Source organism: Protopterus annectens, chromosome 8.part0, assembly GCF_019279795.1.
Source record: "Protopterus annectens isolate FY-2018-M chromosome 8.part0, PAN1.0, whole genome shotgun sequence".
Lineage (NCBI taxonomy): Eukaryota > Metazoa > Chordata > Ceratodontiformes > Protopteridae > Protopterus > Protopterus annectens.
The window spans coordinates 486112357-486129934 of record NC_056741.1 but is presented as its reverse complement, the minus strand read 5'-3'; the positions used below and the strand labels follow the sequence as shown (position 1 = coordinate 486129934).

The following is a 17578-nucleotide window of genomic DNA, read 5'->3' as shown; positions in this document are numbered from 1 at the left end:
ATATACTTATTAGGAGTGCAAGGTCTGAAATTCTGTTGAGAACTGTCTCTTGAGCACCCATATAATATATGCCAAAGATCAGCCATAAACTAGAGCTTACTGTTGTCTTTTCCAGGCAGTGCAGGAGGTGATGATGCTGATGTTCAAAAGATGAACGATTCTTTACACATAGGGACTGGCTTCCATTGTCAGAACCCTGAAAAAGAACAGAAACACAGAAAGGCATATGTTAAATGTTAAAATATTCATGTCTGAAACATTAATAGTAAGTAAAGACTGCAGAAGGCAAGATGATAATGTGTCATAAAAATTGTGCCGTAGGACCATCAGTGTACTTTACTTTTCAACAAATTTAACTGAGGCTTGCAGAATCATGTTTTAAACAAGAAACAACTTTATTATTAATTATCATGTATGACATAGACAATCTTACATTTATATAAATGAAAATAAACCATACCGACACAACCTTAGTTGCAAACATACATTCCAAACTGTGCCGACACAACTGTAGATACAAACATTATACATCACTTATAATATATCCAGTCATTGTCAGTTAACCATTCCAAAGCTCATTCAGTTCCTGCCTTCTTTTAAAGCTTGTTCCTCCTCTGCATGCATCCCATACTTCCCATTTTTTCTAAGTAATTTGCTCCTACCCTTTTCTAAAGATCCCAATTCTTCAAATCAAAAATTCTTTGGATTCTACATGGGGTATAAAAATACCTATGTAAACACTTCCAAGCAAAGAACCTAAATCTTCTAGACGTTGCATATTTGGGAGACATACATATATCCCCCATTGTTTCTTTATGAATTGCTTATCTAATCCCTCTTCCCAATCCTTTCTAACCTCCTTTGATTGATTCTTATAGTTACCATGCAATATTTTATATGCTCTATTAATTATTCCTTTCTTAATGGCAACTTTTGTTCTAGATTCTATTAAAAACTCTACCAGTGCTGGTCTTTCATTTAGGACCTCCCTACTTCTTTTTCTTTGGAAGGCAATCAATAATCTGCAGTCCAAATAAGTTCTTGGTGACTTCCCATTCTATTACCTTTCCCTCTATAATTGTTTGCTCCTAGTACCTTGGTTTCTTTGCCAATTTTTTCCAATAAATTCTAGTCCCCTCTTGACTATTGTCTGTATCCCTAATTGCAGTCATCCATATCAGCAGAATCTTCTTTTTCCATTCCCTTGTCAGCTTAGATCTTAGTATACTTTCTGTTACCTTATGAATATAATATTCTGTATGATTATTGTTATTCTTCTTAAAGGTCTACATCCAAAATCCCGGTCTCTCCTTGTTTCTTCACCTTCACCCTATTTCGTCATTAGCTCTTTCCACTTTGAATTATAGTTTTCTTTTTGTGCTAAGTATAGGAGGTTTTACTGTGTTGTTCTGAAATACCTTTGAAATCGGAAGGCTTGCAGAATTGTTTTGATCTGATATTTGAACTATTATAGTTATATGGGAAGTACAACTTTGAAGGACTTCAGGAACTAACAGCTGATGGCAAATAAGCTGCCAAAAGATAAGGAGAATAGGTACAGCATATCACCACTGTTAAGACCACAGCAATGATTTTATTAGTTCTTAAAGTTTTGTTTCAGCTTTGCTCAGTTGTGATTACTAGTGCTACTGTGAAATATATCTATATGTATATCTATGTCTGTATCAATTGCTCTCAAATATTGTTTTATACACACACATATATAAATATCTAAAGTGTGGCACAATTGCACAGTGGGTGGCCAACCTAACAGTAACAGGTTCTCTGGTTCAATTCTTGGCTAGGGTGCCATTTTTATGGAGTCTGCATGCCATCCCTTTGTTTGAATGGATTTTCTGTGGGTGGTCCAATTTCCTCTCATATTCCACAGATATCAGGGAACCTAAATTGCCTGCGGGTATGAGTGTGATACTAAATAAAGACTTGTGAGTCTATGCACATGTGGTACTAAATAAAGACTTGGCAACCAACTTCTGTTTACGCACACTCACAAGCGCGCCCGCACACACACACACACACACACACACACACACACACACACACACACACACACACACACACACACACACACACACACACATGTGAGTGGCCTTAAATTCATCAGGTATGTTACAATGAATACTCATTTCATTGCTGGTGGAATATGTTACTTAAAAAGACTGATTAATAGTGCAGGTAAGGAAGTTTACTCTTTTCCCCACTGTTATGTGATCTCAGAATAAGGATATTTGGAGATACATGTGTGTAGCGTATAGGAAGACTTTTTCCCCTGAAAAAAGCTTATACTTGTAAAACCTCTCAACTCTCCCTATTTAGGAGAAACATTCTTATTTTCAGGTCTAATTTACCCCTATACATGGTGTACCTATTTTTAGAGATATGTCTCTATTTTCAGGCTTGATTTACCTTTTCTTAATCTCCCACATCACACATGAATTTTGAAGCTGTCTGGTACACGGAAAATCACACTATATAATAAACATATGAGTGGCGTTTAATGAAAGAGGACACACATCATACATCTCCCTTTTTCTTAAGCAAAAAAAGACGACCTTGTTTGGTAGAAATTTGCAATACAGTTCATTAAAATCTAGAGATTTTTACACTGTATCCTTGATAATGTGCTTATATTTTCCATCATTTTGTTACTTTCTGTTTTTAAACATGTTTCTGGGTGGTACACCACGTTATCCCATATTTCTCCTTGAAATGGGAAGTGTTATATGCTATTTGATATTCAAATGTTATGCTAATTAAATGTTCAGATATCTTTCCAGTTTTTAAGGTACTGTGTTTCTATTTGCCACATCTGCAGGTTGGGAGGCATGTTTGCATTGTTTTACTTTATTTTTTAAGATGATTTGTAGACTGTGTATACATCTGTATGCTTTTTGCGGGATGACATGACACGGAAGGTAATGCTCTATCATCCAGTTTTGTGTGATTTCATATCTAGTAAGTTTAGAGATGCAGGATGTGATGGCAAAGGGGAGACTGTTTCCCTAAAAAAATTGTGTTTTATTTTTCCTTTGATAAATGGAAGATTGACAATTTGGGCATAAATATTGTTTGCCAAAGATATTGCCAATGATGTATCAATAGAAACCAATATAAATTATAAGTTTTGTTACTCCGACTGTCAGTAGCGCAAAGCAGTTAAATTGAAAACCACTGTCAATGAACTGAAAACAACAGTGTTTGTTTGCACGGGGAAGCATTCTATAACCCACAATGAGAGAAACCTGCCATGCACTCCTAAATAATGTAAATCAACTCCACAGCCAGACAACAGTGTGGAAAAATACAAATTATGGCTCACTGAAAGGGATTTTTAGCATAATCATTTTGTATTGCCAGTACTCACAAAAAAAAAAACTTCAGATAATTTTCAAGTTCCCACAATCACACACACACACACGTCTGTGTGTGTGTGTGTGTGTGTGTGTGTGTGTGTATACATACATACATATATATATATATATATATATATATATATATATATATATATATATGTGTGTGTGTGTGTGTGTGTCTATATGACAGCTTACTAAACAGTACTATATTGAAAGTTATAATGCTGAATGCAAAATCTTGAAATGTCAAAATGTTGGAACTTCATAATGTTGAACTCAAAATACCTAATAGCATACAATGCACTATACACAATGTTACACAATGTTTGCTAGTGAAACAGTGCATTATGTATAACAAATACAAGTGCTGAAATGATCTCAGGAGAGCAAATTATTATTAGGGGCTGGCATAATGGTTAAGTTGTTTACTTCACAGACACAAGATATAGGGTTTGATTCTCAACTTTAGTCACTGTCTGGTTATTGGATAGGGCTACGTGTGTAATAATCTACAGACTGACTGCCTAGTACTTACCTAAGAAAAGGTTGAGGCAGATATTATGTATTGGGGTTAGATGACGGGGCCTAAAGAAAAACACCTACACTGAGATTTTTTACAGAGGCAAACTTTGAACTGTGATTGTAATTTGGAGTAGCAGAATAGGTCCTTTAGGTGTGAAGGTAGAGATTCCTAGAGTTTTGAAGCAAGAACCCAGAAGCAATGGTCACTATAATGAAGTTTGGTTTGTGGGGTCTGAGGGTGGGTATTGTTTGGGAGAGCCATCTGAGGGGGTAGGGAGTTTTTTTTGTTTGTTTGTTTTTTTGCAGTGAGTGGAATGAATAATTCAGGTTGAAAGAATTCAAGGAGAACAGCCCCTAATAAAATGTCCTCTCAAAGTTATATGTGGCGCCATTTGACTTTGGAAAGAGTGATGAAATGATGTTTACAGAAGGGGTGGTGGTTATACAACATATTTATATCCGAGTTGAGCTACAGCACCTTTGCCGATAGTTGATTTTGCTGAAGCAGCAAGACAGGGAGACATTTTTCAGGCTCAGAAAAAAGTGTGTTGATTTTGTTTCTAGTCTTTTCAATGTAGGTTTGGAAGTTGAGGAACTGGTCTAGTCATATCTCTAGGTATGTGAAGAATATTGCTGTTTCTCTTGGGTTATTATTAATGTTGATGTTTAGATATTTGGGGAATTTAGCCAGTTTTTGTGGTATGGTAAAATAACCATATTGTCTGACTAAAGAATCAGAATCAGCTGAGGCAGGTCATATGGCAGTGTTTTAATAAGGTTAGAGGAAAGTGGGGAGGGAGTGGGTCTGAAGCCTTAAAAATACATCCTTCAGGATAAAGGTCACTTCATGTTTAGATATGCCTTTGATTTTAATGAGTTTGTTTCCATGTAAATCTGCAAACTATGCAGATAATTCTGTGTTGATGCTAAGGTCTTATAGCTGTGAACACAAAGGTTATGGTCAATTAAGTCAAAGATTTTAGTAAGGTCAGTGAAGAGACTGCATACCTCTCAACCTCTCAGTGCAAGAAATCTGGACAAAGCCATTTATAAAAGCAGCCAAAGGCCCAGAAATAGGCACAATTTTTAAATACTGCTCTTACAAACTTAGAAAGTTGATAGAATAACAGGTTTTGCATGTGCATGAATTTTCTGAAGGGTATAAAGTCTGAAACTCAAATGTCTGTCATTATTTTCTAAATTCAGTCATTAATGATTTGCCACTAATTTGCCAGAAAACCACAATTTTATGAAAAACAGACCAAAAATATGAGGCAAAAATCGGGACATTCTGCAGAAATTAGTATAGCTGAGAGGTATGTGAGAGCATTTGTCCATGTTTAGTAAGATTTCATCACTGAGTCTTTATAGACCTGTCTTGGTGCCATAGCCAGACCAGCAGGGGTCTATATTAAAACACTGAAACCACTGAACATCGAGTGTATGTACATCGACACATAAAGGTTGAAGTACATACACAGCGAAACACTAAAAGAGGGAAAACTGAAATGCCGAACGTGTTTTCTGGTCAGCAGCGCGATGGTGGGTTTAAGGAAATATATCCTTTGCCCCAGTGTAGTGCATTCTGAGTTGGTATATTTAGGTAGGGGGGGTGTGGGGCAAAGCCACCCTGCAAAAGCGTGTTAAATTAATTATTTAGTGTTATTTTTTTACTTACCTATGTGGCGCATTCTGATGACAGAACTCCTTCGGCATTTTGGATTTCGCTCTTTTACTGTTTCGCTGTGTATGTACTTCGACCTTTATGTGTTTATGTTCGGTGGTTTCGGGCTTTTAATATAGACCCACTAGAAGCCATGCTAATTTAAAGTTAGAAGGTGGCAATGCTGTCTGAAGTTTATGAGACAGAGCTATATGATTTTTTTTGTAGAATTTTTAACTAGCCTGGGAAGAATAGAAATAGAGCAACAATGAGAGATGGATTCTGGTTTTGGCTGTTTAGGGATCGGCTTAATCAGGTATGTTCAGCTGCTAGACATGATGTTGTCAATTAGGCAAATCATGTGGATGTGAAGCAGAGAAGTCTCTTTCCAATGGTAAATGAACCATTTCACACAAATAGGTTCATAGGTTCATACTAGGCTATCTGCCCTAGGGCATTTATAAGCCTAGCCAGAGTGTGTTTGGCTTTCGCCACCCATTTTAAATTAATTTTGCTATGCCCTGTTTCGAGGTTAGTATACTGTGCCTCTGTCTAACAGTGACACAAAAGTGATACCCGGGGTAAACCTACGATCTCCCATCCACTCATCAAGATTCCTCTTGAAGAGAGTCAATGAGGGACTCTGCCTAACCTGGACTGGGATTTTATTCCAGAGTGAAGGGAGCCTCTGGGTTATGAATCTGTCCCTCCAGCATGTCTCATTTATTTCAGTGCTGAGGTTCAAGTCTCTCGAGCACGTAGCTCAATGGGAATTTGATTTTCTGAGGTGCAGCATGTCCATTAATTCCGAGTTGGACATGGCTTTATACGTCAGGCACAGATCGCCTCTGAGCAGGCGGTATGCCAATGAGTAGAGCTGGGGTTTCTTTAACCGGGCAGCATATGGCATCTGTTTGAGCCCTTTGATCCTCTTGGTGAGGTACTTTTGGGGTCTTTCCAGTTGCTGCAGGTTTCTGGGAAGGTACATCCCAAAATGGGCATTGTACTCAATTATGGGCCTGATGAGGGATGAGTAAAGAGGCACGATGACCTCCCCTGATCTAGATGTGAATCCCTTCATGATTAGATGGGCTATATAAAATGTTTCTCTAACCACTTTGGCCACGTGGTTGTCAAATGAGAGATTGCTATCAACTTGGGTCCCCAGGTCCCTAATTACTTCTTCTGTACTTAATGGATTACCACCTATGTGGTAATTTGTGGGCACTTTGTTTTTGCCAAAGGGGATGACTATACACTTTTTGGCATTTAGCTTGAGGCCATGGCTCTGGCACCAGTTGTCTGTTTCTATGAGGCCCTTTTGGAGGATGCTTGTGTCAGCTGGAGAGTCATCTGTGAACTTGGTCAGCCACAGTCCTTCCATGTTGGCCTGTACCTCCGGGAAATATATACCGAACAAGAGAGGTCCCAGGACTGAGCCTTGTGGGATGCCACTTGTAACTGGTTTGGAGTCTGACATGGCTCCAGCAATTCTAACCATGTGGGTTCTGTCCTTGAGCCAGTTTGCAACCCATCTAGTGACATAGGGGTTTATATTTAAGCTGGTGAGCTTATCTACAATGCCCGAGTGGGGTATTGTATCGAAGGCTTTTGCGAGATCCAGGTAGGCTGTGTGGACCACCTTCCCCTTGTCAATGGCCTTGGTGACTGTTTCAAAGAAATCAACCAGGTTTAAGAGGCAGGATCTGCCCTTAACAAAGCCGAACTGGGTAGGATCCAGTGTCTGTAGGTCCCCAATATCTTTATTTATGAGGTCCATGATGATCCTTTCCATAGCTTTGCAGACCAAGCTAGTCAGGCTTATGGGGTGATAGTTTCCAGGATCTGTTGAGGCACCACCTTTGTGGAGAGGGACCACTGTTGCTGTACACCACTCTTTGGGTACATATCCTGTAGTAAGGCTGAGATTGAACAGTAGTTTTATGTTTGGGTTTAGCTCTTCTTGGAGTTCATGTAGGACGCAGCCCGGGACACCGTCTGGTCCCATTGAAGCCGTGTTTTTTGCTTTGGAGAGGGCAGCTCTTACCTGAGCATCTGAGATGTCAGGGGGGCAGTACTCTGCTGGGATAGATATTTGCCCTTTTGGTGGGAGGGGAGAAGTTTGCACTGAACCTGTCAGCTAGGATGTTGGCAATGTCTGTGGGTTCAGTGTATTTTTTGTCATTTTGGACTAATTCTGAGCATATCTGGGAATTCATACCCAGGTTCCTAACATAACTAAAGAAAGCCTTGTGATTATCCTTAGTGTCCTGTTCAATTTTTCTCTCGAAGCTGGCCTTAGATGAGTTTATGAGTGCCCGTAGTTCTTTGCTAATACTGATCAGAGATGCCTTCCCTTTTTGGGATTTTGCTCTATCTTGTAGTAGCTTCCTCCTTCTATTGTATAGTTTGTTTATGGCTGGGGTCCACCAGACAGGATGTCTGCCTTTGGAGGATTGGGTCTTGGTTTTATTTGGGATTGCATGATCCATGCATTCCTGAAGGTGTTCATAGAATGCGTTTATAAAGGATTCTGCGATCTGGGCCGTATTTTCCACAGACCCGAGGGCTTTGAAGAATTCCACCTCAGTTTTGAGGAGTGTGAAATTTGCTTTAGAGAAGTTTTTCACTGTGGTTTTCAGGGCAGGGGGTGGAGTCGGGATGTGAATATCCAGTGAGATTAGTTTATGGTCTGATATTACCAGTGAGGGATACACTTTTGGTCTGGAGCACAGAGTCCCCATGTTGGTGGTGATCCGGTCCAGTATGTTTTCCCCTCTTGAGGGAGTGGTAACAAGTTGTTCCATAGCATTTGAGTTTATAAATTCTAGGAACCTTTGGGCTAGGATGTTGGGGCTAGAGTAATGCTCCCAGTCTATGTTTGGGTAGTTGAAGTCGCCCAATATAATGGTGTTTGGAGAGACCTTCATATTTTCCAGTGTTCTCAGGAAGGCCGAGTGGGGTTCCTGGGTTTGGGAGGGTGGTCTGTAGCAGGCTATAAACTGGAAGGCAGTTTTACCCACTGTTAGTTGCACATGGATAGTCTCTGATGCTTCGTGCTGTGCCACCAACCTGGAAGTGTGGGTATCTTTGACGAATATTGATACTCCCCCTCCTTTTGTGGTTCAGTCCAAGTTTTGGGGCCGAAAAGCATGGTATGAGGTATAACCTGGTAGTGCTGGGGTGCTCTCGGGAGCCTTGAACCAGGTTTCTGTTACTGCACAGATATCGATGTTCTCCATGCTAAGGAGAGTTTCGAGTGCATGCATCTTGAGGTTTAGACTTCTGGAATTGAGTAGCATTACTCTTAGTTTCTTATCCCTTGTGATACCTATGGAGTTGGGTTTGTCTTTTGAGCCTTGCCTAAAAAAGGCACTATGGGTGTAGCAAGAGCCTTTGCCAATATCCGAAAGCCCAAGGGTGACAGGTGCAAGCTGTCCCTAGCAAAGTATCGTGGCTTGTCGAGCATGTCATCCCAGGCTGACAGGCATTGGATCCCCTTTGAATGACACCAATACTTAAGCCAATTGTTGAAATTGATCATCTTGTCTTCATATTGTGTCATCATTCTCGGTGAGGGTAAGATGCTACTCAAGGTCAGGGTCATACCGGCCTGGGCTACATGTTCAGAGAGCTCCTCTATGTCTCTTTTCATGTAGTCCAGGGAGGTACATCTCAGGTCATTTACACCAGCATGGACAATGACTGAGTCATATTTGTACTTGCCTTGGAGTGACCTGAGTGCTTGTGTTATATGGCGGATCCTAGCGCCCGACAGGTAGCTCACCGTGACCTTCTCCTTGTTCAGCCTGGTGAGCAGGACGTCAGTGTGCCTGACGATAGAGTCACCTATTACAAGTGTATCAGGTGTGTTGTTTAGCCTTAAGGGCTGTGACTGTTCGGCACACTGGCTTTGTGAGCTATGTGTTGCATGTGTTTTGTTTTGGGGTAGCGGTTGCTTGGGTGTCTGCTTTGGAGGTCTCTGCTGCTTAGGCAGATTTTTATTTAGAGCCTCAGAGTATGTTTTTGTGTGTTTATGTGTTTGGTTTTCTGTCGTAGTAGGTCTATGTGGGACTGGAATTGTAGTGAGTGTGGTTTCTCCTCCTGACTGGTTTCGCCAGTACTGAGTTGAGAGAGCTTAGCCTCCAGTATGGCTATATGGTTGCTTCTCTCACATGTGTTCGAATTTGTTGGGAGGAGGAGAGGGTTGTCTGTGTACATGAGGCAGTTGTAACATTGCCTCAAGATTCCCAGATTCACCAGCTGGACCAGAGAGGAGATTGACAACTGACCTTTGGATATGCTAGAATAGTAGTGGGAATTCCTTTATAACTGAAAAAAAGGGCCAATGGGGAACAAGGTACTCAAGGGGAGTTTGTGAGGGTGTAGTGCTTTTAATTTTTTAGTGCTGACTTATATAATTGCTTTAGTGAGCAAGTGCCAGGTAACTTAAATGCAATGTGTTACAAGTAACTTAAATGCAAAAACAACAAACAGTAACTTTCTTTCAAGTGAAACAAGGAAATAAGTACAGTAAGCAATGCAGATATCACTAGGGATCCACAGAAGCACTGAAAAGCCGCATTTTAGGTGGAATTAGCGTTTCAGGGAAATAACAAGCAAACAAACAACAAGCATACAAACAAAGCTAGATTCAGCAGGCCTGGATCTAGTCTATGCTACAGCAAACAAGGTGTACCAATTTCAGTAAGAAACAGTTCAAATATGCAGGCACTATAAGCCTTTAACCAGAAATTCCCAGCTCAGAAGGGCAGAGTCCAGCCTCTCCTCCCACAAGAGTGCAGACCACAATCCCTTTTAATGTAAAATAACTGGCCTGAAGCCCAAGTGCTTAAACCAGAATTAATACACTTTTAGAATAACAGACACTGAGCCCTTAATCAGCAGTTCCCAACTTAGAAGGATGTAAGCTACCTGTTCTGCCACCACAGTGCAGACCACAAACCTTCTTAATGTAAAACAACTGGCCTGAAGCCCACGTGCTTAAACCAGAATTAATACACTTTTAGAATAACAGACACTGAGCCCTCAATCAGCAGTTCCCAACTTAGAAGGATGTAAGCTACCTGTCCTGCCACCACAGTGCAGGCCACAAACCTTCCTAATGTAAAACAACTGGTCTGAAGCCCAAGTGCTTAATCCAAAAGACTTAGAATGATAGCTACACTTTAATCAAGTTACTACCAAGCAGTAATAAATACAATTTAATACTTTAAAGAATGCCTGGATTAGTGCTCAAGTTATACAAACAAAGCTAGATTCAACAGGCCTGGATCTAGTCTATGCTACAGCAAACAAGGTGTACCAATTTCAGTAAGAAGCAGTTCAAATATGCAAGCACTATAAGCCTTTAACCAGAAATTCCCAGCTCAGAAGGGCAGAGTCCAGCCTCTCCTCCCACAAGAATGCAGACCATGAACCCTTTTAATGTAAAATTTATTTATTTATTTATTTATTTATCATTTGTTGACCGGGAAAGTCCTACTAGGTTCCACAGAGCCTGTTTTCAGTGGAGGCCCGGGGAGAAATGCTCCAGAAAATAACTGGCCTGAAGCCTAAGTACTTAAACCAGAATTAATACACTTTTAGAATAACAGACAATGAGCCCTCAATCAGCAGTTCCCAACTTAGAAGGATGTAAGCTACCTGTTCTGCCACTACAGTGCAGACCACAAACCTTCTTAATGTAAAACAACTGGTCTGAAGCCCAAGTGCTTAAACTAAAAGGCTTAGAATGAGTTACACCAAGCAGTGATAAATACAATTGAGTACTTTTAAGATGACACAAAAGCAAAATAAAGTAAGAAGAAACACAAATACAGTAAAAGCAGATAATGTTTTTTTTTTTTTTTTTTTTTTTAACTAGCCTGGGAAGAATAGATGGTTTAGTGATAGGTGACGTTATCATCATCCTGTACAAGGTGAGGGTTACAGTCAGCTGTCTTTCAGGCACCAGGAATCCTGATGTTAAAATGGCACTAAGGGCCCTAAGTATGACATGGTAGTGACATATGTGGGGGTGAATGACTTGAGACATATGAAGAGAGACACGTCAGAACTTTCCGGGCATGTTACAAATGCAAGTAGGAAACAAGTTATGAGTGGAATCCTGCCTTCATCTTGAGATACCTAGAATTAAAGAAAAGATACTTGGTTTCACTAGTTGGTTAAGTAGCTGGTGTCCTTCCAGAACTATTCAGTGTGTGTCTGCATGGGTGAGATGTTCAACAGTCCAGCTTGCTTCTCCAAGGATGGTCTACATCTCTTATTTCAATGGTTTTCAAATTGGTTAAAGTCTTTGCTGCCACTTAGTGCCTTATTAAGGCAGTGTCCAGCTGATGGACATTCTGGTGTCACTAACATATCAATCTCAAAATCAGATCACATTAACATGTCTCTCTCCACTGCTAGAAGTTAAAACAATAAACTACCTGATCAAGAGGCACGTGCGTATTTGGAAAACATCTGCAAAGTTACGGAAACTTAGTTTAAATGTAAAGACAGCAATGACTTTATGCCAGGGTTTTGAACTATTCATGGCTTCAGACATAAAGACAACTGTGGTGGAGTCTCTATAATTGTCAAGGAGCACATAAATTCTAGACAGATCCCTAGGGACTCACAAACTGAACTCAGTGAACTACAGATCACTCTACATAGGAGATCTTTGTTCCTTGATGACCATGCAAGGTTCCTCTGTGTTCTAAATGATCTCCCTATTGGCAAAAACTCCATTATTTTGGGTAACTTTAATTACCTTTTGACAGACTGGGACAACTCTACACCAATGTAGCATATGCCCAAAAATTCTTAGTGTTAATAAGCAATAAACCCCTTGAATCATTGGTAAATAAATCTGCTAGAGGACAGAACATTCTTGACCATATTCTTACAAATATGGCTACCTCTTGCACTCCTCCTTTGGTATCTCTTTCCATTGTGAAGTCTGATCAAAAGCTTGTGACATTCTCCTTCATTTATTTATTTATTTATTTATTTATTTATTTCCAGTTTGATGACTGGGGAAGTCCACCGAACCAAGCAGATTCCATTTTCAGTGGAGGTCCAGGGAGCAAAGCTCCAAAATCAGTTAACATAATATAACATAAGTAAAGTATGGAATATACAATATGGTCTTCTTCTTTCGGCTTTTCTCAGTTCGGGGTCACCACAGCGGAACTCCGGTCCGCTAATGATTGGCAGTGGATTTTTACAGTGCTGAGTTTCCAGCCCGATGCCCAGCCTTCAAAGAAGGCACACCCATTCATGCATGCACCTACCTGCGTGTCTTTAGACATCATTCGACCATGGGGAGGACATGCAGACTCCACACAGAACAAAAGCATAAATATACAATTTAAAATACAAATACAAAATCAGGGAGTATACATTTACAGAACACAAATAGGTTCATAGGTTCATACTAGGCTATCTGCCCTAGGGCATTTATAAGCCTAGCCAGAGTGTATGTGGCTTACCACCCCCCTGGATGATGAATACTACACTTTTTTTTTTTTTTTACTTTTACTAAGCACTGTCTAGCAGTGACAAAGAGATGACCCCCGGGGTAAACCTACGATCTCTGTTAAAATAAATAAAGATGAAGTCAAAAGTAATACATATGATATAATTAAAAGTACAAGACATAAAGTATTTATACATGTTTAGTGCTTGTTCTAACAATAATGTTAGTGATCATAGGTGATAGTACATAAGGTTGAAGGGAGGTTTGAAAGAGACGACAGTGTAATTTATGTGGGAAGGGAGCAGGAATAGTCCCAGTTTGAGGTAAGATAAGAATGGAGGAGAGATTTGAAATCAGAGTGGTTGTGAGTAAACTTTAAACTCTCAAAGGCTGAACTGCAAACTTTACTGAATTTTAGGACTACAAGTATGCCAGCCTGAACCTACATTGTGACAAAATATCAAAATTCACTCTTGACAGCACCTCCTCTGACCTTAATGCAGCTTCACGTTTCACTAGAGAATTCCACACCTATTTAGAAAAACATACACTGAGCTAGAATTCGCTAACAGAAACAAGTATAAAAAATTCAAAAATAAACCACAGTTTTGGTCCAGTGCCATAAATAAATCATATAGCAAAAGAAAACATCTTAAATTATTCAGTAGCTCCTTTTCTCAAAGATAATGTTAAGAACATTACTAAGAACTGAAAAACACTATTAGGTTCATTAAGGAGCAAAGAACTTGGGCTGGCCACTGAAGCCAAAGAAAATTATAAACCTTTGTTTAGCTATGTTAGAAGACTAAAAAAATGATTCTCTATAGAACATATTCATAATAATATCTCTTATTTTGTTCCAACAGACATCGGCAATCTCCTTATAAACAAATTTGGCACCATCTTCAGCCCCAAAATATCTCAATCCCTTACTCCTATATGTCTCTAAAGATCATTTAATGAAAGTGAAAACCAAGAGCAAAAATACTTCCTCCATGGAACCTGACAATATACCTGGTTGCTTAAACATGTCCTCACAGACACTCCTCAGACTATTTAAAATTAAGTTTAGCTTCTAGTTTTTGGCCCTGATTGTGTTGCACTGCTGTGGTGATGCCTGTCCATATGGATGGCCTGAAAACTGACATACCTGTCAGCCTTACAGGCCTTATCCACAAAAAAAAAAAAAAAAAAAAAAGAACATATAATAATTTACTTCATGAACTGATATCAAGAATCCAGATAGACTTGACTCATAAAAGTTTGACTTTTTGAAGAGTTAATCCTGTCTATTTAAGCTAGTAAACTTATTTGAAAGTCTTATGAAAGATGTAGATGGTAGCCACACAGTGGTAGATGGCAGCCATGCAATGTACACTTTGTACTTTGACCTAAACAAGGCATTTGAACCATTCCCTATGCACTGTAAATTTTACTGTAATAACCTCTAATAGCTACTATTAATAGGATTTATTTGTCTCATGTTTCCTAGTTGTTATTGTGTTAATTCCATTGTCCTATCTTGGAGCTTATCTCCCCGGGCCTCTACTGAAAATGGACATATATCCAGTTAGACTAGCCCGGTCAACAAATGTAAAATAAAAATAAAAATAAATAAAATAAGGTATCAAACAAAAGCTAAATGCTTTAAAAATTGACCTATATGTAGATAGATGAATAGCAAATTGGATGAAAGATACAAACTGCAGTTACAGGTGCCTCATCAGAAAGTATGAAAGTGACCTGTGGTTTCCCTCAGAGCTCACTTTTTGGACTATTTTCAAATTTACTTCTGAGATCTTCAGGCAGAAAGCCAAGACCTCTGGCTAAAAAAGTTAACAGACAACTGCAAAGTGGGGGTTGTCATTAAGTCATCCAGTGACAACCAAACCCTCCAGAATAAACTCTCCTTAATAAACACTTGGTGCATTAATGGACTCAAACTAAATGCTAAATATTGTAGTATCATCACTTTTGGTAAATAACTCCTCCCCTCATTACACAGCACTACAAAACAAAAATGCAGTCAGATACCTAGGCACTTGAGCTAATAACTTCCTCTCTTTTGACCATCATCTGACACTGGCTGTCAGTAAATCCTTTTATTTAGCCCAGATAGTTGCAAAAGGGATATCATCAAGATCTATAGAGATAATTACTCCATTATACTCTGCACTGATCAGGCCAGTTTTGCTGTGCAACACCTTCTTTGGGCTGTGTCTCAATAAACCCAACAATTAAAAAGACCCCAAGGATTCCTAACCAAAAATATCACAGGCCTAAAAGCTCTGAGCCACCAAGGGAAGCTGGAAGCTCTTTCTCTTTATTCAGTGTTTCATAGAATTTTGAGGGGATATCACTGTTTCTCACACTGCACATTTAAGGACTCAGTGGTTCCAGACCTGCTATTTCTCCACAGGCACAATATCTGTACCAATACTAAAACCATGGACCAAAATCATCAGTGACAGATAAATAAAACACAGCAAAGGGACAGGTTTATCACCCAGGTCCCCAAACCTTTGAAATAAGCTTTACCTGCATGTTAATCAGTGCAACTTAGTATCCTCCTTTAACATTATCTGGATGACTGGGTGGTTACCTACAAATGTACCATGGGACTGACTGGTATGGCACTCCTAGAGAAAGGAGGTCTGGCCTGAGGAAGGGCACTGGAAAGATATGAATGATCAAGGTAGTCAGTGGGCTTAGCGTGTTTATGAAAATCTCAATAGCTCAACATATAGCACACTTGCCTTAGGTGCTGGAAGTATGGAAGGCTATGGGTTCTGTTCTCACCTCATGTACTTGAAATAATTCTCTAATACTACAGTGCAGTACAAGGGGGATGTTGCACTTCTGGTTGTACTGTCCTTCAGATGAGCCATTAAACTCAGACTCCATCTGCTTTAGTTGGTGGTAACTCAGGTGAATGTAAAAGATCCCAGAGCACTTATCACGAAGAGTAGGGGTACATTTACTTAAAAAAAAAAAAAAACAGTGTAAGAAACTTCTCTGTGTGGAAGATTTTCAGTCCATATATTTCTAGTTAATCACTGTATATTAATCAGATCAGACAATAGTAGTATAAGTAGCGAACGTAAACTCGTCTTAAGTCAAAACAAAACAAAAGGTAATAATAAAAAATATACTTGTACAGCATTACTAAGTATTTGAAAGTAATCCAAACAAGGCAGGCAGTCTGTTTCCAGTTGAAAATCCTTTATTAAGTACACAGACAAGCGATCCAAGTAAAACAAAAATAGAGTAATAATTTCCTCACAAGCTTTCTAAATATATATATACTTTTTATCACGCATGGGAGTGATTTATTGTGCTGTAAAACAAAGTGTTATACATTTTGCATGTAAAAATCAATTTCTATTTTCATAACCTAATTATGTTTCTTAAAAGACTCCATAGCTGCTGTTATACAGTAATTGCGAGGGAGCACTGTGTACAAGGATTCCACATCAATAGTTACCAAACTACTGTCAGTTTCCACTGTAATTTTTTTATTTTTTTCAGAAAATCCATTGAATCTCTTATGTATGACTTATTCTTTTCTGCTAGAGGTTTCAGCAAGTAATCAAGTTAAATGGCTGTGGCTTCAGTAAGGAAACCTCCACTTGCTACCACTGGTCTATAAGGTGGGTCTTCTCTGTTCTTGTGTGGCTTTGGTATTCCAAAAAAGTAAGATGAACATGGGCATAGGCTCCATAAATAATTATAAAGATTTTTAGTGATAAGTTTTTCTTCCCATAATGTGGTGAGATTAGTGTTCCATAAATCATATGCTCTTTTTATGTCATCCATGGTAAATAACTCATACAATCTGTTATCCTCCAGCATGTTCTCTATCTTTTGGTTGTAGCAAGTGGTATCAGTCACAAGTGTACCTCCTCCCTTGTCTGCCTTCATTAAATGCCTGGATTTATCATTGCCTAGCTCAAGCAATGCTTTTCTTTCTCGCTGTGTTAAGTTATAAAGTTTTTTCTTAGGAGGTTTTTTAAGCAGTTTCCTGATATCCATTTCACATTTCACTTCGAAAGCAGCTAGTGTTTTTTTTTTTTTTTGCTCAGAAAATTTTTTATTTTGATTATCAGTCAACAACAATAAATACTTTTACAATGTAGAATCATAATAACTATGAAGTTAAACTATATACATATTTACATACAGCCTGACATGAATAAATGAATGATATCAAATTAAACAAAATAAAGATATTTAACTTCAGAATGATTTATTTAAGATGATATTAAATCCATTTGTAGAGTATCAAGCAATAACAAAACTTTTCTCCAAGGATTATTAGTTAATGGCATTGGAATTCTTTGGTTTTAACTTCCATCAACACCGTCTTATTTAATAAGCATAGAAATTCTTCTCTTCCAGGTACTATGGTAGACTTCTACCTCTTTGCTATGCATTTCCTAGCTATAGCTAATATTGTCCATAAAACATAAAGATTAGTTCTTTTTTGATAAACCTCTTCAGATATAGTCAATAAAATTAAAGCTTTGGTCAAGA

General features: G+C 38.8%; 1 protein-coding gene across 1 annotated transcript in view; it reads right to left on the bottom strand.

Moving 5' to 3' along the window:
- Positions 1 to 17578, bottom strand: part of LOC122808896 (potassium voltage-gated channel subfamily D member 1-like) — a 426806-nt gene that overhangs the window by 202154 nt on the left and 207074 nt on the right. Inside the window, exon 3 of the mRNA XM_044080011.1 lies at positions 101 to 196. Coding sequence (XP_043935946.1) covers positions 101 to 196 — 96 coding nt within the window. The remainder of the gene's footprint in view (positions 1 to 100; positions 197 to 17578) is intronic.